The sequence below is a fragment of the Strongylocentrotus purpuratus genome, unplaced genomic scaffold (genome assembly GCF_000002235.5).
Source record: "Strongylocentrotus purpuratus isolate Spur 01 unplaced genomic scaffold, Spur_5.0 spur5_scaffold_16, whole genome shotgun sequence".
NCBI classification, from domain to species: Eukaryota; Metazoa; Echinodermata; class Echinoidea; order Camarodonta; family Strongylocentrotidae; genus Strongylocentrotus; species Strongylocentrotus purpuratus.
This window is the reverse complement of record NW_022145601.1, coordinates 6794725-6821789: the sequence shown is the minus strand read 5'-3', so window position 1 is coordinate 6821789 and position 27065 is coordinate 6794725. Positions and strand designations below refer to the sequence as shown.

The following is a 27065-nucleotide window of genomic DNA, read 5'->3' as shown; positions in this document are numbered from 1 at the left end:
AGAAGTTGTCAAAATATTATAGAGGAAGCGCGCTTGCATGATCTCGTTCAAGTTTGATATTTAACAACATAAAATGTTTAACTGGTACTGTATCCTTTTTTGAGGCAGTCACACACATCTATGATAAGTACTCTCATAGTTCTAGGCCTATTCATTTTACAAAACTGCTCCTGTACTGTACCTTATCTGATGACAAGATAATGCATCCGCCTATTCATACGTGCATGATTTAACTTTATTTCCCAAGCAGTAAATTCGTCTTAAATCTCTACCAAATAGGTGAATATGAGGATATAAAAAGAAATCAGCGACTGGAAAATGTTGCTTCGTTATTCTTCATTCAAATGAAAACTCCATCAAATATACTCATTAACAAACAGGCGGGTACGCAGGGAGGGGGGGGGTTGGGGGTTAACCCCCTTTATTTGTTTTAATGTGTACATTTTGGAGTAAAACCCCCTCCCCCCTTTGATTTTTTTTTTCTAAAAAATTATGTCAATGGCTGACCTAAAAAAAAATTCCTCTTACCCCCCCCCCCCCCACCGCTTATTCAACCGCTGGCTGAGTCGTTCCGATTTTTTTGGGACCAAAAAAAAAAAAAAAGTGTCCTCTTACCCCCCCCCCCCTCCCCTCCCCCGCTTATGCAGCGGCTGGCTGAGTGGTTGCGAAATTTTCGGCCCGATTTAAAAATGTTAAACCCTCCCCCCCCCCCTTTGAAAAAATCCTGTGTACGCTACTGTTAACAACAACAAATCTAAGCTCTGACAGGATAGCATTTACGTAGGGATATCACTGCCATTAGGGACTTTTAGATTTGCGTGGACTGACACGTGTGACGTCCATTCAAGGCAATGCATTAAAAGGATGTCGATCTACGTTGTCGTTGTGCAAATCTAAAAGTCACTATTCACTCTCACTAAGCCCACGAGTCCCGTTCGTGACGTCACGGATAGAGGCCCGACTCTACATGCACTTCCGGGTTTCAGACTTAGATATTTTGGTAGAGTTTACTCGCATAAATTCACCATTCTAAACTTGTTTTTGTCAGTTGGACACCATTTAATGTTATTCTGGGGGTTAAAAGCTTTCTATTGATGTAATTATCTCAATATTTGGGATTGTCTTAGAATATCAACTCGAATAAGTCTCTGAAAATGAAATTTGTCAGGAATCGACTGGTTTATTAACATATTCAAATTGCATGCATACTTTGTAAACAAAGGTTGTTTTTGACAACCTAACAGCGTGCCCGAGGCTGGCCCGAAATAGCAACACATAATTTAAGCAGACTTGATTCTAAGTACTGTAGTTCATTCATTAATAACAGGTTAATGGAATAACACATCCCTAGGTCCCTAGGAAAGAAACATCTGAGACATTTAATTTGTTATAGTGAACTGGTAATGTTTTAGCACTCATGACCCAGACAAACCTTGTACCGCCATAATTATGGTTGGCTCCATGTTTGTGACTATGTCTCATTTATGTATCTCTATTTCTCCTCAGCCTAGAAACCTTCACGATGGGAAAGACACTTTCTAAAAAAACTAAAAAGATGGCTGAACCCGCGAAGGATGACAGACCAAGTACAAGGTACAGATATGTTTAGCATAAGTCCATCGTTATACATGTATAATTTTTAAATTTGCACTGGTCAACGAATGCTAATGACTGAGTAAGGCCATTTATCACTTTTGAGAGTAGTTCAGGTTATTATTCTTTAAAATGTCATGTGAATGACTTTTGGTAGTAATTATAAACGATGGTTGACACCTGCTGTGAACAAAAGTTGCTCTTGGCAACCTAACAGCTTGTCCGAGGCTGGCCCGATATAGCAACACATAATTTAAGCAGACTTGATTCTAAGTACTGTAGTTCATTCATTAATAACAGGTTAATGGAATAACTTATAAGTAACTCATTCAGTGGACCCCATGTTTGTGATTATTTATCATTAATGTATCTCTATTTCTCCTCAGCCCGGATAACTTCACGATGGGAAAGAAATTTTCTAAAAAAACTGAAGAGATGACTGAACCCCCGAGGGATGACATACCAAGTACAAGGTACAGATATAAGTCCACCGTGATACATGTATAATTGTAAAATTTGCACTGGTCAACGAATGCCAATGATTGAGTAAGACCATTTATCACTATTGAGAGTAGTTCAGGTTATTATTATTTAAAGTCCCATTCCCCCTTCTTATAGCTACTTGCTCCCTCTATATAGTAGACACTGCCTAATCGGTGCATGTTGGTCCCCCACAGTCCCCTTTTTCTTATGTTAATTGAGAGTTGATTTGATTAGATAACCACCTGTCAATGACCTTGCAGGGAGGTCTAATCCCCGGCCAAACTAGTACAGACGGGATTTAAAATGTCAGGTATGATAGTAATTATAAACGATGGTCGACACCTGCTTTGAAAAAAGGAGGTGCGTTAGTTAAAACGAAAATATGACGTTATTCGTTATTCATCTCAGAGGGAAAGATATTATAAACAACAATCCACCAACATACACAGAATACTTTTATCACTGTACACTAAAAACAGATAAGATAATATAGGCCCTACAGTTGACCATTTCAAAACCATAATCTTTTCAATTAAATCAAAGCTTTATCATGTAAACATGCAAGTACATATGTGACCCCACACCGCAATCAAAAAGTCACATGGTGTAGTTTTCAGTCAGAGCCCAATAAAAAGCTCTAATTTTTTTAAATATATTTTTTTATTTTTTTTATTTTTTAAAAATGTTGTATTGATCTTTCATAATCACATTTTTACAAACAATCATAGGAGTAATTACAGCTAAAACAAAACACAAAAATAAAACAAACATATAACCTTAAAAAAGGTGTATTTGTGAAGGATGGCCATTTTAGCTTTTAGAATTTTCTGAAAGAGTATACTTTTTTTTAAAGTCGATTCTTGCACCCTCGTAAACAATACCTCCTGTTCATCCAAGCGAGAACACATACCACACAAAAACGATACCAAATGGTTTGGGATAAAACACTCTTTCATAAGATGTATAATAATTTCCTGTACAAAGATGATTTTAAAAATAATTAGCAATTTTCTAGGTGTAAATTTTTTTTTTACTCACACGGTAGTGTAACATGCTGCTAAAGCGTAACCTGATGTTAAAGGTACAGACCAGTTTTGGAAACGCCCCCCCTCTCAAAAAATGAGATGGAAACAAAACAAAAAATAGTGCTCACTATCCCCCCCCCCCCCCCCACTGAGCGAAATATCGGCCGGCGTGATTTTCATATTTGGCCCCCCTAAGAAATCCTGGATTTGCTCCTGGTTGTCATGCATGATGTATATGTGTAATGCACCTCGCATGTAGGCTGCTAGCAAGGCTCAAAATACACGGGGGCGGTGGGCGATTCGCCCCTGTGAGCTACACAGAGTGCTCTGGGGGCGATTGCAAAATTAAAAATCGCCCCTGTGGAATGATAAAATCAAGATTATCTTTTCTGTTATAACTTTCACACAATATTGTGTTTCAACTTTCAAACCTTAAACCAATGAAATGGAACCATGGAAGTTATATTTTAATTGCGTGCAGGATTTCTTGCTCGAATTTTTTAGTGTCTAGAGGCTGCCATATTGTAATAAAATAAACGCTTTTCGCCGCAAGATTGCGCTATATCTCCCATCTCCACATCTCTATGGGTATTACGGATACAAACAACGAAATCTCGCAGTGCACTGCGGCCGTCAGCAGTGGCTAATAGGGACTTTTAGATTTGCGTGGACTGATAAGTGTGACTTCCATTCAAGGCAGTGCATTAAAAGGACGTCGATCGTAGCAATCCACGTTGCCGTTGCGCAAATCTAAAAGTCCCTATTAGGGACTTTTAGATTTGCGTGGACTGATAAGTGTGACGTCCATTCAAGGCAGTGCATTAAACGGACGTCGATCGTAGCAATCCACGTTGTCGTTGCGCAAATCTAAAAGTCCCTATTAACTCCATGCTATGACTAGCTGCGCTGAGTAGAATACTGGTGTGCACGCTGCCTCCCCAAATCTGCTGGAGCTAGAGGGGATCGCGCAAGGACCGAAACGTGGAGAAGTTTTTCGTTGTGAAAATCATGAAACCTCTTAAATCTGGTGATTCCAAAAGACCAGCAAAATGATGAATCTCGACCAGTAAATCAACCGATAGCTAAAATTAGTAAACGGTAACCTGTTGGCAAGGAGGCGAATGTATACGGGCTTGGACCAGAAATTTCGTACAGAGGGAGGAGATCTGACCACTAGCTGCATGTTATAACTTGTAAAGATGTAAGAGGGAAATAATGCCGACTATTAATGATAATGATGAAATCGCAAAGAATTTAGGAGTATCATGGGTACCAATTCATTGGAAATTTGTATTAAAAAAGAGCCCCCGTCAGTACTAAAAGAGCCCCCGTTGACAAAAATGTTATTTGAGCCCTGGCTGCTAGACTCTAATATTAGTCGCTTCCATGGTATTTATCATAGAAATGGCCAGACTAGCGTGTAAAAAAATTGCGCGGCGCGGATAGAGTATCACGAATGCACTTCAAGATTGAACGTTTGCGGCACGTATTTCTGCTTTTTTGCGAATTTAGGTTGAAGCATTGCCATCTTAAAGGTAATACAAAGTTTTGGGAAGTTTCAAAATTGGGTGGAAAGTGATTCTTTACAATTTTGATATATTTAGATGCCCCTGCAGATGTATTATAAGCACAAGAAAAGTTAGCCCCTAAAACACGCCTCCTTTCGAGAAAAATTGAATATACAAATTTACCGGTGCTCCCGGTAAATTTTCATAAATTTCAAATTGCGCCTACGGCCGTGCAAAGGTAGCTGTGACCATGAAAATCTCAGAATATGTAGATGAGATATATAATTTCCAAACGAGAATAGCTAATTGGTCAATTTTAGTCAAGATACATTGTTTTATAGCTTAATTAATATCTTGGCCTTGAGAGGGAGCTATATAACATAAAGAGTTTATTATTTACAATTTCATAACTTTAGACTCGATTTCAACCGCAACAACGATCCCTGAATATTGTAGGGTCGCATATGCTTCCAATATGTTCATTTGAACCAAATTCATGACCCCATCCCAAAAATTTGTATTACTTTTAACCTCTCAAGGCAATAACCAATATTGAATGGATATTTTGCACCCAAAACCGGGCCCTGAACCGCAATTTTACCACTACCGGTCGCGAAATTTTTATTCCCAAACAGGTTTGCAATTTCTTATATTTCCGTTCTTCCTAATGGCTGATATATTCTACGTCATAAGCAGCTTGGAAACAGGTCACAAACATTTAGATTTTGATTTTCATTGCTTTGCCTCACTATTTATAAAGGCAAAAAAACCGAATAAACTGAGACTGGAACCCACAACTCTAAGATTGTATTACGCTGACCTTACCGATTGAGCCAACGATGGGTTAATCAAAGATTCTGCATGATTTCTATAACCCTATCACTTACCCTAACGGTTACGTCATTGATAATGACGTAACATATCAGCCAATCAGATGACCGGAAATATTAGCATTGGTTGTGGGTTGAACGCACTGGGACATACGCTCGAGTGCACACGCCGCCATTTTGCTTAGTCCTCGATCTTTTCAGCTCACAAATTTAAAGAATTCCAGCCTGGCCTGTCGTTGAGAAAAAAACACGACGTCACAACAGAGGACTAACGAAGATTGCGGATATCACGTGATCACGTACGAGCGCTGGCCCCATTTTCGAACCACTGTGAGCCGTCTACGTATATTTACAGCTCTATGATCAGGGGCCACTGGTTTCATCTGGCAGGTAGTTCCATTATGTGAATGAGTAAATTCCGAAAAAAATATACAACCAATGAAAACAAGTTGAATACCAGAAGGAAGCTCATAATTATTCTATTCAAAAGCCGCTCACCCCAAAGTCGCCTGACCGCAATGGAAAGAGTGAGGACTTGCGAGAGTGGCCGAAGTGCAATTGAAACTCGCTATTTGCTCATCTCCAACGTAAAAAGCGACTACATTGTGCTGGATTAATTGCTATGTTTTTTGCGACAAAATTACATAGAAAGGCGCATATTATTTGTTTATATAATACGTTTTGAAAGATTACCCAAGTGACTCCCGAACACCCCAATGCTGGAAATAAACGCACTTTATTGAAAAATTCACTTTCATGCAAAAATGCTTATTTGTTCTATGCACTTTATTGAAAAATTCACTTTCATGCAAAAATGCTTATTTGTTCTATGCACGCTAGTCAGATTGAGCGGATGAACAACGTAAATCCAAATGCCTGGCTACACGCCTGTCCCCATACCGGTGACTTGAAATATCAAGCAGGAAGGAATTGAAAATTGACCAGGACGTTTCGTTACATTATTCTCTTGTGATTTATAATGTATGATATCCAATGAATAGAAGTTTTGATTAGCTGTATACTATAACTTTAAATATAATTTGCTCTAATTCTATGCTTCTTATATTCTAGTGGTCAAACATCGGGTCAAACAAATGGATTTCATGACGTCATCACCAAAGTAGCAGACGCCATTTCAGATGATGGTGCTATAAGGGGACTTGGTCGTGAGCTTAACGTCCAAATGTCTGATATCAACCGGGCATTGGAGACGAATTGGGCTGGAGGTAGAAAAACCAGTAACGGTAATGTGATGCTGCTTCAGAAGTGGGCAGGGACGGTCAAACCATCCAAGCAGCTCCCAACTCTCAGAGCAGCTCTCATAAAGGTGGGCTTACTAGAGGTGGAAGAGACATGTTTCACAAGCAGCTGCAGCGGTAAGTTTCCCTACATAAACGATATCGTAAATGAAAGTACTTATAAAGCAACTTGATTACTTCATATGCGAAAACCATGTCCTTAGTTTGAGAAAAAAAATCCTCTACAAATTACATTGTATATCAACACCCCAAAGCAGTTTCCATTATAAATTAGTTAATGGGTGTTGCATTGGTATCTTCTGATATGTTGAAAAGACAATCTTATGCACACACAATTACGAGAACGTGAAATAAATTGTTACAAATAATAAACACAAGAGCTACAGTCCTTTCACGTGTCATCGAAGTTCATTTGTCTGCTGTAATTTTCATAATATTTATGAAATGATACGAAAAATGTTCTCTTTCCCTGATATACTTGATGTTGACTATTTAATACACAGAGAATTACGAAATAGAGGTTAACGTGATATTACAGCATGGGCTGCATGGCTTTCTACTGCACATACATTTTACTAGAACACGTGAAATAAAAATGTTACACAGAATTAAATTTTATAGATGATGTTTATTAGTAATTTAGTATTTTCTGAAAGATCTATTATATTTCGATAAAACACTTAAAATTTCTTTCATACAATCGGAAAATAGTTCAAATTAAATTATGCCAAAATATGTTAGTTTCCATCTAAATGTTGCGTTGTGGCATCATTTATCATGGTACATAAACACGTGATAACTACATAGAAATCTCTCGCCTGAAAGACTTTACTTTAAAGTTCAAAAGTTTCATGTGATTTACAGGTTCAATTTACCCGTCGGAGAAAGTGCGCTTTTAAAAGCCAAGTCTCACGATCGTTACGTTTAACTTATCTGATGGCGTTTCATTGGTTTATACGCATATAAAACTAAACCAATGGCATATCCAGCTAGGATTGATAAACCAAGGAAAGAATTTCACCCTACTAAAAAAACAACAAGAGCTAGGGTTGCCGAAGACAGCTCGGCTTACCCACTGCAAATTTCATGTCATTAATTTTAGTGAGAGGGGGTTCAAATGCATGGATCTGCGTCCGTATGCCGGGTTTATCCTTTGCCGAAGACTTATTATCAGCAGAACCTGTCTAAACAGAAACAATAATAGGTTTTTAACTTCCTCGGCAGTGATTTTGAAACAAGTTAGTATTTAATTTATTATTTATATTATTATTTTTACAATAACGCTCTTCTCTCTTTCCTCAGGTGACGATGAAGCGATGCCAAGTGACATAATGAAGTTAAGAGAACAACTGAAAAATAGATATCGCAAGAAATTTGGTCAGATCAAAACATCGCCTGTGAACCCTAATTCATGGACATGGCTTCAGCACATCTATGTCAGTCTCGTCCTAATGTTGGGATCGCGAGGGGAAAAAGAGGAGCCAATAGATTATGATGGGTTGTTTAAATTCATCAAAACTGACACACCGACAGGTTTTGTAACACGATTAGCTTTCATTGGAGAAGCTGGTGTAGGGAAATCGACGCTGTTTGCTAAAATAGCTCTTGATTGGGCTGAGGGTAAAATTCTTCAAGAAATCAATCTGCTTTTTCTTGAATCATTTCGAGAGATTAAAGAGAGCGGGTTCTTCGGGGACACTGTCATGGGCCATTTCCCAGATGATTTGGAAGTAAAGGGGGAAAGGGTTGATGAATATATCAGGACAAATCAGAGAAAAGCCCTTATCTTATTGGACGGACTGGACGAGGCACAAATCGACATCAAAAAGCCAAAACCCAATGACGCTATCGTATCGATCGTTAGAGGAGAACGATTCATTAATACCCCAGTCCTCATCACGACCCGTCCTTTTGGAGCTGATCAGATCAAGAGCATCATGAAGATTAATGACCATTACACGTTTGGTAAGGTTAAGGGCTTCACAAAGGAAAACATGGCAACATATATCAAAAACTATTTCAAAGATGATTTTGATTCTGCTTCGACCCTCGTTAACTTCATTGATACAAACCAAGTGGTTTCTGAGTACCTGGCACCCTTCCCGATATTCTGCAGTATGCTATGTAGCCTGTGGAAAACGCCATGTGAACGGGAAAATATTCAGACAATGGAAACATTCTCGCAACTCTTCAAGCGTATTGTCTTTTCACTTCAAGAGCAATATTTTTACAAACCAAATGAATTAGAAGAGGACTATGAAAGCCGCATGAGGAAAGCTAGTGAAAGTTTGAAAGATATTGGTTGTATCGCATTTCAAGGTCTGTTGGTTAAACAGCTCATCTTCGATGAAAAGGCGCTCGAATCATGCACAGAGGCTGCAATGACTGCATGCGAGATCGGGATTCTTAGCAAGGAGATTAGGCCGGCACCCTTGCAAATCAGAGAAAGTCAGCGAAAGCAATTCATCCAAGAATTCTCTTTCCCTCATAAGTTACTACAGGAGTACATAGCGAGTTTCTACCTTGCATCGCTGTTCCACGAAGATCGTCAAGAATTTAACAGAATCTTGACACACAAGCTGTTAAAGGACTACACAGAATTCAGATATGTATTGTACTTCACTGCAGCTCAAGAAAGTGAAGTAGGAGAGTCGGTCATGGAAGCCCTATGCAATGAAGTTAATGACACGGGGTTCATCTTTCAGTGTGCATTTGAATGTCATGATCCAGAAGCCATTGGCCCGGTCAGGAACCTGCTGAAGACGAAGACACATCTTATGTTACCTTATAGTGCTTCAATCGCTGCATTTCTCTTCCCGCTCGAAACAATAGGGAAGGAAATAGTAAGTTTCATGAATAGAATTATAGACGTATCTTATTTTTATTTATCTAATTGTAAATTGTATTTTATTGAGGAAATACTGTCATCTGTTGAGCTGTCAATAATTACATATATATGAAAATTAGGCTACAAGCAAAAGGACAACTACACATAATACCGTCTGTTATTTTGTTCCAGCCTTCTGACCCATAATCATTTAGAACTGCCATGTTGTCATTATTCCAATGTGTAATCAGTCTCACGTGAGAACGAGAATCATGTCACCGTCTGCCTTTTCCTCATATATGAATTTAAAGGACTTACCAAGAAAGGAAGAGAGTAACAATATACTGCTCTTTCGGGATTAAACAAAGAGCTGAGCCAACCAGACGGATTATGGAAAATATAGGTCATTCTATATTTAATATGCCCTCCATAAGTACCTCAATAGCTATCCGTTTTTCAGGTGTACTTATTACAGATGATTAAAACGAATGATGAGTCTAAATTTGATCTGTCCTGGCCATTGTCACCTCCCATAATTCGTGATAATAAAAATGTGTGTTTGTATCCATGCTATTTACATAATACACGATGTACGAAGCTAGCCTATTGGTGAAGACATCAATTTTTCCCCTTTTACAAATGCATTCGTGCTATAAATTGTTTTTGGCCACAATTAGCATGGTATTTTTTATTATAATTATTGAAAGTATTATTTATTGATCGAATGCTAAAATTCATTTGTTGTACAGGTAAGAAGAAGTTCTTCAATTCGTGAAACATTGGGTGTTAGCGAGTCCTTCGAAGCTAACGCATCGTCGTCTGGTGTAGCAGCAGCAGTAGGTCTCTTCACATTGCAGAACTTACGAGAGTTGACCATTGAAAAGTGGCGTCTGGATGACAAATTCTACACAGGAATGTCTGCTGCAGCTCCACAGTCCATGGTTTCTGATTATTACATTAATGTTGATGAATCCTACATTATAATTATCATTATTTTTTAATCGATGCATAGTAGTTCATTAGAATAAGTCTATGACATTTCATAAATTAAAAAAAAGGTCTTCCCGGCGGTCCAGACTTTTAGAGGACCTGTGACCCTATATCATAGACAGTGGAGTACTGCATGATCGATACGTCCGTTTAAAACTAAAACGATTAGCAATTCAAGTTCAAGTTCAAGTTTATTTTTTCTTTATTCCAACATGAATGTAATACAATTCAACAAATGTATTACATGTGACACAGTGCATAAAGGAACAATAAAATTATAATGAACTAGTTCATATCATGCATTTTAGTGAAATAGAAAGACGGGGAGACCTTAAAAAAGCTTAGCTTGTACAATTCAGGTCCCTCAAAGCAATATCATGTATAAAAAACCAGCCTGGTTATATAATAAAGTAAAAAATTAATACAAGCAATGTATAAACATGACTAAACTGAAGCATAAAAAAGGGTGGGGAGAAGAGACTATCTACAAATGAAGGCGATAAGAGTGATAAAAACATGGGATATAGAAATGGAAATAGGGGGTGCGAGAAGGAGAGAGACAGAGAGAGAGAGAGAGAGAGGGGGAGAGAGAGAGAGAGAGAGAGAGAGGGGGGGGGGGGGGGGGAGGAGAGAAAGGAAAAGGACATATTTCACTGAAAGTATATCCCTCCTCTCTCTCCTCTCTGAAGTTTTCAGAAAAAAGAAAAGAAATGAAAACCCGATAAATAAGAAAAGCTGGCTACAGGCGAGAAAGGGAAAGAAAGAAGAAAAGGTAAGTCGACAGTTCCCATGTTGCATTATAAATCACGGCAACATCACCATTTGGAGTATAGTTTAAGAATCACCTAAAGAATTGCTCAATAAGTATAACTTCACTTTAGGTTTGAAGACAGATATACTGACATAATGACTTATGCTTGAGTCAAGAAAGTTCTAAAACCTCAACAACATCAACAACAACGGAAGAGATAATTAAAGTATGTAACTCTATGGGCGGTGCAAACTCTTTTCCTTGTGCGGAAGAGGAAAAAATGTTGAGAAGAAAAAAAAATCATTCACAAAAGGAAGTGGGGGGGGGGGGGGTGTGAGAAAGGAGACGAAGGGGGAGGGGTAGTCGGAGGGGGGGGGGGGGGGGAGGAAGAACACTGGCAGTGAGATATTTTTTTGGGAGAGGTCAGAGTCAAAGGTGGGGCGTGGATAATCTTTGAACAAGATATAGGTCAGTATAATGTAGGTACAACATATAAAGCTGGAGTTTCACCACGAGCAAGAATATTAGGCATACATTTTCACTTCACTCCTGGCCTCTCCCACTCTCTCTTTCCTCCCGCTCTCTCTCTCTCTCTCTCTCTCTCACACACAAATACACACTCATACACTCAATCACTCTTTAGTCTCTACCAATCATTCTACTCTTCTCCTTGATGTACTTCTGCATAACCAGGAAATCCCTCTATCATGTCTCTCATTTGCTTGCATTAAATTAAGGGGATAATCTAGATAAGCATTTATAATTTTGTTATCTCTCCACTTTATTAATTGAACATGTATTATTTTGTACACTTTTATGTCATGTTTGGTGAAAATAAATTCAATTCAACATTCAATTCAGTTCAATTGACAAGGGTCACAAGGTATCAAGCTCCGCTGACATTGGAGCCTAGGCCAATTCTGTTTAAACAAGTTTACATCCCTTCGTATATCTTTCAATGTATATTGATTTTTATCATGCATTCAGAACTGAATACATAAATGAATTGAAATGAATTATTAAAAACTAAATATTTCCTTGACCTACAAATGAAAGATATCTTTTTCTTATATGAAGCTTAACACGAACCATTATTTATACAGCTAGGTTATAACAAACATAGATTATTATATCAAGAACAAATCAAAAGGACGCATTATAGTATTCTAATAATGGATTGCTTTGATGAAATCCGAGCGCGGAAAAGTATGAAACCCGATCCGGGTCTACCCGGTTGTAAAGCCGGATATATTCTCAAAGTCGTATGCTTCGGCATTGATCATTTTGTCAGGCAAAGTCGGAGGAAAGACCGTATGCGGGTAGTTTGTTGATGGATGGCTGGTGCCGCGGTAGAGGAAGAACTTAACAAAAATTTGTTCATTTGTCGAGGTCATAAGTGTATCCATGATAATTTTGATAATCTATAATCTAAATGAATGTTTATCTACATTGAGCTACACTGAGAAAAGGTTGGGTAATATTTTCTAACACTTTGCCCAACGTTGTGCCAATAGTCAACCCAACCATCTATTGGGCAATATTTTGCCCAGTGATATTGGTAAACGTAAGTACCCTACTTCACACGTGCACAATTGTTCCGTATTTTGACCTACAGCTTGGTCAAGATTTCCCAACAAGCGGGCTACCGTAGTCGGGTAGTTGAAGGGTCATATTTTCGCCCAGATGTTGGTCAACAAACGAAACAATTATGTACGTGTTAAGTAGAGTACTTATTATTAATGTTAACCGTGATTAAGCTATGACAAAACATCGAAAATTCTCGGTTTCGTTTTTTCTGGGACACACTGCATAATTACGTCATAGTACCAAGCATATCATTTTAAAAGAAAGCCCCCCCCCCTATTTAAATATATACCTTATTTACGTTTACTAATATGGAACTTTGCATTAAGGACAATTTTGGCCACACTGATAATAAGTCGAATTTCGACTTCAATAATCACACCGCTTCTGTCCTCTCTCATGGCGATAGTCAGCGTTAATTTACCAAGTTGATAACTGTTCCAATTTTGGGGGAATGCACCTCTCCGCCTAAACATGCTATGCATGTATACATGTACCAGGGGCAGCAGCGCCGAGCTCCCCCACACCAGTACGCAAGTGTCTACAAGAGTAGAACGGCATATTGTTATTTTAGCCTCTTCACACCAGCGTGTGTATACGCTAATATGGCAAGGGGGCAGTACTCCCCTTTCACCGACAATTACTAGCCGAGAAAATGAATCGCCGTTTCTGTTTAGTTAGGAATTATTAAAGGTAGTCAAATTATTGAATTTTGAATACTTTCTCACAAATTTTCTGTTGAGGTAAAAGCCAAACTTCAAAAATAAAGAGAAGGGGCAACTGAATTCACATCTATTGTGGTATAAAATGCCGATAATAGATAAAGCTGGACGCCGTTCTTGCGTTAGACTGGAAAGCCGGTTTTTAATTATGATCATGATTGAACACAGGCGCGTACGCAGGGGGTGTTTTGGGGGTTAACCCCCCCCCCTCATTTTTATTTTTGAAAAAAAAAAAATGAATACGCACCCTTTCCCCACACATAGCTGCATAACTATCCTGGCTGTGTGTTAAAAGCTGTTTTTATTGATTCTTTACATTTTAAACACCACTGTACAAAACTCATCTGATTTCACCGTCACAAAATCGGTACGTAAGTGACAATTGATGACAACTCAATAGCAGTAAAATACAATTTTTAAACTTCGGTCGGCGCGATTTCCAATTTTTCAAACACCCTCCTTGAAAAAATCTTGCGTACGCCACTGATTGAATATAATTATCCATCATTTGCAGCTGTACTAGTGCTATTACAATATTGAACACTTTGAACAAGTACATGTAATATCATATCAAAATCATAAATCTGTAGCTGTCAATTAAAAAATGGAGAGAAGGTAAAACAGTATCGCCCACCGTCCTACCCACCCAGGCGACGTAAATTATGGTCCAAAAAGTGCATTTCTCGCTGAAATACATGGATCACCATTTGATCAAATTTTATATCCCCCTCCCCCTCCCGATTCCGACACCAAGGAGTTAGATGCGCCACTTCCCCGTCGCTTCTGTATTCTGATGCAGTTAAGGCTTTTCTTACAGCGTTTCACGTAATGTCTACAAAATACATGATGTATAATATTGTAGGCTTTCTGTGGTTGCTCAACATACGGTTAATTCAATTTTATAATTAGGGTGAGGGTGTGCTAATTACAGATTACATCATAAATATTATCAGGAGTGGAGGAGTATGTGCTTTTTTTTATTCTTTCCATGATCATATATTATTTTTTGATCAGGCAAACCTCGGAAAACAAAAATAGATCTGTCATCAATCCAAAATCCCGACTGTTCGACTCCACTCGTTATGTGATTAATTGGAAAAAACAGAAACCAGATCATGCATATTGAGAAGGTCAATCATTATAACATAAAGTTTAGTATCTAATGAATGTAAAGATTCAAATGAAAATAGCTTTATTAAGTATAAGACATAACAACTACCCCCTAGGACACGGGCGGCCAACCTTTTAAAGCCCGCGGGCCACAGCTAACGATTGGCATAACTTACCCGTAGGTAGTCTCCCCCCACACACACACCTACATTCCATACGTGTACACACCTGCAATTTTGCTAAAACAAACAAGCAAACGACAAAATCAGGATTACTTTTTAGTGTGATTTCTGGGGCTTGCACTTTCCTGCTATGTTGTTAACCTTCATTACATTCTCTGGTGACAAACGAGGCAAAAGTGGTTTACCTTTCTCTTCTATGAAGAAATACTTCAGAGACCAATCTGGTTTAAAGTTTCAGCCTTCATCGGAAACTTTCCTTTTCTTCACAGGTCTCGAAGTCGATGCCATGTTGGTTGTTATTTCAACCAAATCAAGGACACAGCAGAACGAATATCCTAAACTGTATTAGTTGTACATCTCATTGAACGCGGTGTAAAGGGAAGGGGACTATCCAATTTTAGATTAGGATTCATGAAAAAATTTAACGGCGGGAGAAAAGGGCTGTAATTGTTTCAAGACAAGTATGGCATTCAAACATATTTCTCGATTCACAATATTTGTATATTTGCAAACGTTTAATACTGCGTGCGGAAATTACAAACAGAAATAAACACGGCGAGTGATGTTAAAGTCGTTAATGTAATGAAATGAGAGGGAATTTGAGGAGTTTTGTATCAACCAAGTAACGAGTCAAAATGTTGTGAATGATGAAAACAAATTATGGAAATAGAGATAGCTGTGTGTAAATGTTTTACCTATTTCATCGCTGCTATGCGGTTCGCATTTCATTTATGAGCCATTTTTATTGTTACTTTTTCAATGCTCCGCGGGCCGCAACAGAAGAGCTCGCGGGCCGCGGGTTGGCCACCCGTGCCCTAGGACAACTAACCCTAGGACAACTACCCCGGACAACTACCCGGAAAACTACCCCCGGACAACTACCCCCTAGGATAGTTGTCGAGGGGGTAGTTGCCCTAGAGGATGGTTGTCGTAGGGGGTGGATGTCGTGGAGGTTGGTTGCCCTAGGGGGTAGTTGTCCTAGGGGGTAGATGTCCTAGGGGGTAGTTGACTGGGGTGGTTATCCGGGGGTGGATGTCCAGGGGGTAGGTGTCCTTGAACCAATTAGATTATATGATCCGTTTTACTCTCTTTTTCCCTTTACTGTATTTTTATTTTATTTTTACAAAATATTCGGTTTCACTCATTCTGTGTGTTTCTTTCAATCTCGCTAAAAGAATCCCATCATACTAAACATAAGTAATACTTCAATTAAAGATCCTACAAATAATTTATTGTCGAGTCGGACTTTGTTGCGTGAAAAGTACCCCCTTTTTTTTTGGGGGGGGGGGGGCGGGGCTGACAACAAGAAGCATGAATCATGTAAATCGACTGGAATTTAGTGTGATAAAGATATATATTCATATAAAAGTGTCTTTTAAAGATCGCATCCCATAAATAGTAGCTCGCATTTTTATTTCTTATTTCTAGAATTTATTTACATTTTGTCAATATAGTCTCAAGAAATTAACGTATATCTTCATTGTGAATACACAGATATAACATTTGTATGCAGCTTGAACAGTCACGATCTCTCTTTTCCAACTATCTATGATTAATAAAATCTGTGTTTCTTTCTTTATCTCGTCTTTCTTGGCCCTTACCAGATCCATTTCCCTTTTTCTTCTTCTCCATCTCTCTCTGTCTCTCACTATGTTTATGTCTCTGTCCCACTCTCTCTATCTCTACCTTCTATTTCTCTTACACTAAGAGTCTAAGCAGAGGTTAATGATGTCACATGAATAACAATTAAAAAAATTATTTGAAGAACACATGTCGCCTTAATTTGATATTTCTTTTCACCTCTCTGTCAAATCACCAGATTGAGGAGCTAACGCACAGGAGGGCAGATCTAGGTTTTTCTGCATCCTCTCATTACGCGAGAGGTCTCTGCTTCATGCCAAATCTTCGATCACTGAATCTTGACCGTTTGAAGTTGAGTGATGAGTTCTACTCAACGATAGCCACTGAGGCATCAAAATCAAAGGTATACCCAAACACGATTTTAATTGTAAACGATATGTTTCGAAATATTTTTGTATTCTTTAAATTCAACATAACTGTATTTTCACACTATAAACAAAAAAATAATAATTTATAAACATTAGTCACAAGTACTCTCGTAAGGCGGACATTATATTTTCAGATTTGACAGCTTTAAAACCTAACAACAACAACAACACCAACTCTCGTATCAATATGATAAATAGTTTGGCTATGCTGACAAGGAAACAAATCGTGTGAATAGAATGAACTTTGATGCATAAATCACATTTGTTGTTTTGTTTTCATCTCGTCATTCTGTGAACAAACCACCCTCCCTTTCACTATCTCCCTATCTCTCTCTCTCTCTCTTTCTCTCTCGCTTACTCTGTCTCTCGCTTTCTCTATCTCTCTGTTTTCTCTCTGTCTCTCTCTCTGTCTCTCTCTGTCTCTTTTTCTTGCTTTAAAAGCAGAAGTAGAGGTTAATAATTTAACATTAATGACGATGAAAATGTTTTAATTAGACATGTCGCCTATACTTGATAACAATATTCACTTTATTCGACCTGTCCTGTCACATCTCCAGATTAAGGAGCTAAAGCACATCGCCGCGGATCTGGGTTCTGTATTTCGTTTTTAGAAATAATTATATTTTGCCAATAGTCTTCAAGAATACATTACATGTACAGTGTAAATAGAAAAAATATATAATGTTTATTATGCTTAAAGGGACTAGATGTACAATTAAAGATAATCATAAAATTTGAGCGAAAACGGACCATTGTTCATGGTACAAATTAGGAAAAACTGATCCGATCGATTCCTTAATTCTCCTAACTATATTATTACAATTTAATTACATTTTAGGTGAATGGAAATCTCACAAAGAAATAGAATGGCTCTACATTCCATTCCAGACATTTAAGTGTTGACAGATTTTTATAGCATGTTTTTATGTCTTTTTTTCATGGAAAAAAATGATGGGAAAATTCAAAAAATGGTTGGGAGAATTTAGATTCAGGAGCGCCGCACATCGACGCCCGTTCGAAAACCCGTTGAACTTTGTTAAAAATCTTCATATTGCGTGAATTAATTTCGGATTTGGGGCATCGTAGTTGGATAATACATACATACATACAAACATAATTTTGCGTGTTTTGAATCCTGATTCAACAGATTTGTGAAATCAACCATCACAATGTTACTAAGTACCTTTAATCCTCTTTTCCAAATGTTCACTGTTGGTCATAAAGGTGGAATAATTTTTTTACCCTAATTAATTATTTCATTACAAATCTTTATTCTCCGTTTTCGTATGAAGACTATAACTGATTTTCTTATAAAATTGAAGATATTTATGGCGTATATATTCAATACTGAATGAACGCCATAAAACATTTACCACCAACAACAACAACAATAGAATTATTCTGACAATGATTTATTCCTAATAGATCTAAATATTAGTATACATTCTCAGATTTTATTGAATAATAATTTGCGAGTGTTTGTTTTGCGTGACTGCTTAAGCATGTGTGCGCTACTATGCTTATAAACTAGGGGATCTACCTCCTTAAGTCATAACTGACATTAATACAGATCGATGCCTCACAAAAGGGCACTAATATAGCGAATCTACACGGTTTTGATCCTGGGGCCTCACAGTTACGAGGCCATTGCTTTGCCACTGAATAATGACTGTACGCAGCGGGGGCTAGGGTAGGGGGCAGCCCCCATAAATAACAAACAAAGAAAGAAAATGCAATAAGTTGTCAATAATTCAAAGCATTTTCTCCCAATCCTCAACAGAATAGAAATCCTCTGTGTGGCCATGCCTTGAACCAAAATGCATGGCCCTACAGAGGAATATCCTGTTTGAGACCGGGGAAAAATGCAATGAATCATTGATAATTGATTGCATTTTCTTGTATCAATTTTATTTGTCGATGTGCTATTTTAGTGCCCTTTTGTGGGGCAGTAATCATCATTACTGTCAGTTATGACTTAAGGACGTAGGTCCTCTAGTTTATAAGCATAGTGGCATACAAATGCTTTAGCAGTCACACAAAACAAACTCTCGCAAATTATTATTAAATAACATCTGAGAATGTATACTATTATTTAGATCTATTGGGAGTTAATCATTGTCAAAATCATTCCATGAATTGGGGTAAAAAAAATTGATCCACCTTAATGACCAACAGTGTATATAATTTATGTAATTTTGTTTTCATCTCGTCTTTCTTCGCTCTTGCCACACATCCATTTCCTTATTTGCTGGTATTTTCCCCTCTCTCTCTCTCTTTCTTGGTCTTCCTTTAAAAGTCTAATTAGAGTTTTATGATGTAACATTAATGACGCTGACGAATATTTAAGTCAGACATGTCGTCTATATATATATATATATGCTTAATAATACTATTCACTCTATTTAACCTTTCGTGTCACATCACTAGATTGAGGAGCTAACGCACGAGAACTCAGATCTGGGTTCTGCTGCATCCTCTCATTATGCGAGAGGTCTCTGCTCAATGCCGAATCTTCGATCAATGAAGCTGGACTATATGGAGCTGAGTGATGAGTTCTACTCGACGATGCTTTCTGAGTCATCAAAATCAAAGGTATACCCAAACAAGATTTTTATTAGAAACGATTCGTTTCTTGATTTTTTTTCATTCTTCAAATTCAACATGAGGGGGTAACTGCATTTTCAAACTTTTTAAAAGAAATTGAATTGACATTTATTTCCATCATTATGACAATTTATACAAAGAAAAAATATGGAATTTCATAACAGATCACAATATCAAAATTACATACAAATTGACATAACAGCTTTCAAAATTTAAAGAAAATATGAAGGTATAGACCACAGTACAAATTGAAAATGGTGCATTCGTAAAAGCCAATATGGCTTGACAATTGAATGCACCAGGCGCAGAAGTAATAATAACATATACTTGGAAGAAGAAAAAAATGAATAAAAAAGAGAAATATTTATTACGAGAGGTGTGGGCTTAAAATAAATTATGCATTATAAAGAGAGAGAAGATTTTTCTTGTAAAGTCTTTTGAATGAATTATTAAATCCGTCAGACTGTAAAAAAGGAGGTAGGGAATTCCACATTTTAGGACCAACATAAAACGGTATAGACTATTTTCTTGTATTTATCACCTTTGCCCTTTTCTGAAAAGTGTTGAGAAGTAAGAATCAGTACGTGCTCATTTCAGGAAAATGATGCCCCCTTCTTTTTTAACACACGTGTATTACATAACTTGTGATATTACTATCATTATTGACTATAGACAGATGGCTTTTCTTTAATATTTGGTAATGTAGAACATGTAAGATTAATAGGCCTACTGTGAATAACTAAACATAATACCTCTTTGTTTATTTCTTCGATTTGTAGATAAAAAAATTAATCTGTACAAATTAATTAACACGAACAATGAAATGAAAAATACTTCTAATGTGTTCCTCAACTAATAGTCAGTAACAGTAGATAAATAATTCCTGTTACCATGAATATTTGGATTACAATATTTTTCTCGTTTACGACGCATTAATAACCGATTAATGTGAGAACTGAAAGATTTTAACTGCTTTTAATCGTATTTCACATGACCAAGTTATCATGTAGCACCTGTTGCTAAAGACTGTTCTCACTTATTGCTTGTAAAATATACCTGATATCAACAATATGGCACGCACAAAGTCAACTCGCGAGCCTTTCGCCTCACATTATTTGAAGCAATATGTATTCATGCGAGTTTTCATTTGTATGTAGTGAATTTAGAAGAATTAATAAAATGCTTACTAATCCATGTTGAAAAAATCAGATGATTTAAACCTACTGAAAACAAAGAGGAATAAGTGTAACATACTCTCTTGAATATATCATTTTGATGTGATATCATCCCACCGATACAATAAATGTAGTACCTCTAGTGAAATACATCATGCCATGTTTATTGAAATGCTTTTTGTTTATTATAATATGATGATTAATTTGAACTATAGCAGAAATAGACACAAAATCATCAGACTTAGTGAATGATAAAGTTACTAAGATGCAGATTCAGCTGATGTCGGGATTGGGTTACTTTGTCTCAGATTCTCAAACAAAATCCTGGATTTAGCTCATGCTGCAATGATAATTATAAACCTTTAGGTCAGTCAGGAACCTCATGACTTTTACAAGCCGATCGCCTGTCTGATTATCAAGATATTTATAATTGAAAATCGAAATTTAAAAATTCGTTTTCCTAACGGTTTTGATAGCACTTCAGTATATTGGGGGAAACGAGTATAATGGTAAAACGGGTCATTCAAAGAGTTTTCGCTTTTTGAGGCACTTCATGATCATTTTGAAGTGCAATATTTTAGGGCTTTAATATTACACCATATCACAGACACTGATAACACGTAGGGCATGCATCTCAGATTTAATATCGTTAAACGATGCCTTTAAAAAGGTGTTTATGCTGGTAAAAACAATAATTGGATCGCATTGTGGATTTCACTTTGGTGTGAACTGATAAATTGTCTCTGCACAGATCCAGATGCTGAGTTTGGGATATGTTTCCATAATTCCATGTCGACTACACTCCATTCTCTCGCTCCCACACCTCCAGTCACTCAGCTTGACTGATATCAGATCAGTTGACATGGACGATGGAGAGACACTGGTATGTATCTTTACTATCCCAAGATTGAAGTCAGAATCCTCTTTTTGTTCCAAGCTCAAAAGAAAGGGGTTCAGAAAGACTAGACAGACTAAGTTTGAATGGTAAAGGAATGGCCGAAAGTATAATGTATTTTGTCTTGAAATCAAGTTAAAACGACAAACTACGGGCTGTTTAGTAAATCTATGGATGATTTAATATATCAATCATCTATACATGCACGGTTATCATTTTTTCAATTAGGGATAAAGTTTAACTATGCATATTTTCTTAAACTTCGTTCAATATTGATTGATGAATGATTGCCGTTGGCTATTTCCTATTGCACAGGACTTCAAGACAGAGTTTTTTTGTTGCTTATTTTTTCATAATCAAATTTGTAACTTTGTTTTAACGTGAAATCATTTAAATGATTTTTTTTTAGTCTTGCTGAACGAATATCACAAACAAAAAATGATAATGAGTACTACAATCCCGTCATCTTCCACTGAAAGGGAGGATTAACCCTCGTTAGTAAGTTGGCTTTGGTCATGTTGGTGGAAAAAGACAAAATGAATGAAAATTTGAAAGGTTTCAGAAAAAGCAGAGAAAGAATAAAAACGTTAAGAAATGTTGAAAGTTGTTGTGATAAAACTTGTATTTGCAATGCAGTCATGATGTGTTGGGGTAATACTCCAATTGTATTCTATCCAAAATGCCGCAAACACCCTTTCCGGAGTCTTATGATTGACAAGAATTTCTCAAATGGAGGGCAACACACGTTTAGGTCTAATGGAACGTAATCTGCTGGTTCACTTATATGGAAAACAGAGAGGTATTTTTAATATATTCCTCCGGAACGGCATCGAATATGACTGTAATGTCAATGAAAGATTCTCTATATCATTTATAGTCCCAGCATCCAAACAATTAAATTGTATTCTTTTTCCCACTTTCTCCTTACTTTAAACTGATGAAAATCCTTTAAGTTTTATTATTCTATATTTGTGGAATATTTACCAAGCATGATATGAAAAGTTATTCAAACAATAATGAGTCAGGTTATCTACTATAATTTACATTAGAGTTGGTATTCATTCAAATCATATGTGGTGAGCATTTATGCATCGCTGTTTCCTGTAGACTCGTCGAATAACCTCAGTAGATGAGCTATCTGTGGATGGTAAGCATGTGACCAGTCTGTGGAATCTTGGACTTCATACATCATGTCCCGGAGTTAAACAACTCAAACTGGACTGGTGGCCCGGGGATAACGTCGCACCAGACATCGTCACAATGGCCTGCTGCCCATTCCATCATCTAACTCACCTTCACATACAGGGATTGGAGAGCATCTTTGCTGCAACTACATTGAGTGATCCCGTGTCATTCTGCAAGGCGGTGATAACATCATGTCCTCAACTCAACAAGCTGTCCATTACCCGCATTAGCCTGTACAACGAGAAGGCAGCTGAGATCATCAAACTCATGACCACTCATACACACCTGACAATCATAGCGTGAGTCTCATTTGATTTTATGATTGCCACTTTATGTACAACACATTGTAGAAAGACTCATTTGTGTTACTTTTTACTGTGATTATTTTTTCTCTTCATTTTCTTTACCACCTCTCTCTCTCTCTCTCAGTCCCTCTCTCTTAATTAATTTTCTCTCTTCCTTTTCTAATATTCTTCCTTTTCCCTTAAGGACAGTCGAAATAGTATTTTTACCCATTTAAAGTGACTCGGTAACATTGTTGAAGGTTGATGAAAAAACTGTAATTTTTGTATATTCCTTCTACTGTACTTACCCTCTAATAGGTAACAAAATCCTGTGAAAATTCTCAAACCACAAAGAAAACTATGGTTTTCTTTGAAGGCGTGATTAACAGTAAATTCTCCCAATTATTTCTGAATTTTCCCAACCGTTTTCCCTCAAAAATAAGACATAAGGCAGGCTTTACAAAATCTTTCAACACTTAAATGGTATATAAAGCCAATTAATTGCTTTGTGATAATTTACATTCACCTAAAATGTAATTAAATTGGAATAATATAGTTGAGAGAATTAAGAAATCGATTAGATCAGTTTTCCCCAATTTGTATCATTAATAATGGTCCGTCTTCACTCAAACTTTCAGATTATCTTTAATTGCACATCTTGAATTTAAGTCACTACCTTAGCACAATTTTCTCTCATTTAAACAATGTTACCAAGTCCCTTTAAGAAGTGGGAAGCAGTTAAAATGACGTAATATGACAAATTATTTATTGTCTTATTGGAAAATATGCATTTAAATACTAAATTCAAAGGGTTTTAGCTCTCAGAATTATGTTTTTATGGTCAGGGAAAACACTGACAACATTTTCAGAGGCAACATTATAGAGATTAAAGTTCATATTTTCATCTAAAAAATATCGTTGTTATAACCAAATTGAACGAATCAAGTGTTCAATGCAATGTTTCCAAAGTCATTGAGAAAGTTGGACAACCTTTTGAAGCAATATTAAGATTAATATTTGCAAAATATGCAAAAAAGCTGCCAGCAGAGAGGTTAAAAGTTCATAATTTTAATCATAATCTTCCATTTAAAATCCCAGTTAAATCAATTGAAATAATTTTGGCATTGTCACGCCGAACAGGATGAATACATTTCAAGATGGGTTGAAACAGTACTTCATGCATATGCAATTTATTTTTTCATTTCTGGGTATTAAAATCTAAGGTTATAATTTGAATTCATATTTTCATATAATTATGATGGCCAAATATTTGCAATGTAAATCAGAAAATTATTTCACCATGTCTGGAGACCGATAATACATAGGTTTCAATACATGAATTGTTGGTAGAACAGACTTGGATACAATTTAAGATAAAAATATAATTGTGTAATACTTGTGTAATCCTTATAAGCATGATATTAAAGAGGAAAACTAGCGTTAATTGATCATTGTTGAATGTTGTTATCAGAAGAAGAAATAAAACTGTTATTACTGCTACATTAGTTAGGGGTAGTTGCACTAAGGTCTGGAATGCTTCTCAGAGCGGGTTGTCTTAAAGTTCAGAATATAATGTATTGTGCACCCGAAATGTACTGTTTTATTACTATAGGTTGGATTCGTGTCGTACGGACGCGGATCTGGCTCCACTGTTGTCTGAGGTAAAAAGTGAAGGCAAGCTGACTGTCTCCCTGAAGCATGGTGGTGGGGTGAGATATAACAATAGATTACATGCCCATCATTTGATTAATTCTTTTCCCTCTTTCTAAAGTAGGATATTCTGGCCTGATCAAAATGATCACGTCTAGCTATAGGTTTTTTCTTGATCTACGTAACGATATCCAGAAACATGACCTTAATATCTTATTTATAGCTCTACCTACTTAAACAAATGTGTCAAATGATCATGTAGCATGAATATCAGCAAATCGAATTCTATTTTGAACCGTGACGAAAAGTAGAAAGATAAAACATACTTTTTAAATTATTGCAATATCCATGAGTGTGAATATACGAGTACATATTGGAGAGAAATTTCAACGAATCACAATGCTCTATCTTAGCAAACATAAACTACACTTAGCACCATGGCTAAAAAGTAGATACATTACCCGTGCTTCTTACCATAAAGCAATATCCATGAGTTTGAATATACGAGTGTATATTGGAAAGAAATTCGTACGGATCACGGATGTTAAGGATGAATAATGTAGTTGGTGGCCTGCATTTTTTTCAATCAAATTGCCTGTATATTCTTAATTCTGTAATAAATAACAACATCAAATCGAATTTCCTGAAGACATGATGTCATTCAAGATACTATGTCCCTTTTGCAGCCAACATCAAATTCTGTATGTCATATCTGGGAAATTTACACATTTGTAGCAGCGTCCTAGTATTCAAATTATGGAAGGAAACCCGTTTACCTTCTAGATTTTGCTGTCAGACACTATTGAGTGACTGACTGACATCTTTTTTGCTTTGGTAATAACATAAGTACATTAGAATTTGTCTAAATCAATAACCCACTACTTTTAAAGGCCGAAATTAAACTGATTGAATCTTTGTGCAGCACAAAACGTACGACCATTCGGTAAAAGGGTATGAAAATCAGACTATTACTTAGGTGATTACAATCACTTAAGTCGATTCGATAACTAATAGTCGTTATTTTCCCAATCATAAAAGCCATTTTCAAGCCATTTCATTTTGAGGGAAGTTCTAAATTAGTATTGTCTTTTAAACGCCGTTGATATTTAATCTTTCGATTTTTGTGGCCTGCAAATGGGACATAGTACCTTTAAGATGGGTGATAGGTACGGAGAGTAGGCAAACGTGTTTATGAACGTACTAGGGTCGTACGTATTATAGACATTATTTACGAATTCTACGTCGACCACAACTCGTTTTACGATTTTCTAGGACGGTTCCAGAACGTAGTGAAAACTACGTTGTTTCAAGTACGTTGTCACTCCGTCTAATTGCAGGACGGGGACAATTTCGAACAGGCTCAAAGTTCTAGAACACTCTCCCGTATAGCCAGTTCGAGCCCGTCCAGGAAGTTCTTAAACAGTTCTTAAACAGTTACTACTACGTTCAACTCCGTTCCCACACAGTTTGAGCCCGTTTGGCAACATTTTCCAGAACATATTTATAACTAGTTCGGTGTGATTGGGATTTAAATAGATAATATATAATTCACCTCTCTCATATTCTTATGCAAAAATGCATTACATATTTTGAAAGAAACCTATATTTAGAAAACCATCATTATATATATATATATATATTATTTCTGGTATTCTTATGTTTCCATAATCGTAGAGGAGGTTGTAAAGATAACGCTCAGTAATATGTGGTTTGGCCGTCAAGCAACAACCCCGGGCAACAACGTATCAACGTTGGAAGATGTACGTGATGGCAGCAGACTACTGCAGACTACTGCAGACTTCAAAATGAAACTTGTCGAGTGTTGCGGTAACCAGGCTCCCCGAATAACTAATTATATTAACTGAAGGATATCTCAAGTTAAAATGCATGAAATATCGTATCATAAACGTATTACTGCTTATGCCCTGTCTCGATACTTGGAATTAATAACTTTATAATGATGTTGAAGCATATGGAGAATGTCGATTTATTTTCAGGCGAATTTTAATTTTCTGCAGCCTCTTCGAAAGTACTTTGAACTAAGCAAAGCATTTTAGAGAGAGAGAGAGAGAGCGGGCATGCATGTAGATGGAAGCCAGCATTAATATGGAATTTAAAACAGATAGAACGATAGATTTACCTGAAAAGAAATCCGGGTAGAGAAGAGGAATGAGAGGAAACAATGCAGCACACATCAATCATATTTTTATATACTAGAATGAAATGTCTTTCAAAAAAGTATTTTCTCCTTGAATCTGGAAGCATGGTATAGAAAATAGATGCCTTCGCCCTAACCTTTCTTGATTGACTTATTAAGTTCCTGCATTGATTTTTTTCAGTATCTCTTTTTCCCCCGTATCATCGTATAAGATTGGTTTGTCTTTGGTTTATATATCATT

At 36.8% G+C, this 27065-nt stretch overlaps 1 protein-coding gene across 2 annotated transcripts; it reads left to right on the top strand.

Moving 5' to 3' along the window:
- The first annotated feature begins 1512 nt into the window (after positions 1-1512).
- On the top strand, positions 1513-26851 carry LOC105439868 (NACHT, LRR and PYD domains-containing protein 12-like). 2 transcript variants are annotated; one of them, XM_030986637.1, is made up of 11 exons: positions 1513-1593; positions 1980-2066; positions 6511-6815; positions 8001-9541; positions 10275-10466; positions 16684-16848; positions 19301-19465; positions 21404-21535; positions 22655-23031; positions 24629-24725; positions 26341-26851. In XM_030986637.1, the coding sequence occupies exons 1-11, from the start codon at positions 1523-1525 to the stop codon at positions 26350-26352; spliced, it is 3144 nt and encodes a 1047-aa protein (XP_030842497.1). In that variant the 5' UTR covers positions 1513-1522; the 3' UTR covers positions 26353-26851. The 2 variants fall into 2 exon arrangements, with proteins under 2 accessions (XP_030842497.1, XP_030842496.1); XM_030986636.1 differs by lacking the exon at positions 26341-26851 and having other exon boundaries at positions 24629-24937.
- Positions 26852-27065: the final 214 nt, after the last annotated feature.

Bases quoted from the DNA above. Each gene is read 5' to 3' on its own strand.
- LOC105439868 (XM_030986636.1), top strand. From the start codon at position 1,523: ATGGGAAAGACACTTTCTAAAAAAACTAAAAAGATGGCTGAACCCGCG. The intron at 2,067-6,510 runs GTACAGATATAA...CTTATATTCTAG, and splicing joins GATGACATACCAAGTACAAG to TGGTCAAACATCGGGTCAAA. The intron at 16,849-19,300 runs GTATACCCAAAC...TCACATCACTAG, and splicing joins CTGAGGCATCAAAATCAAAG to ATTGAGGAGCTAACGCACGA.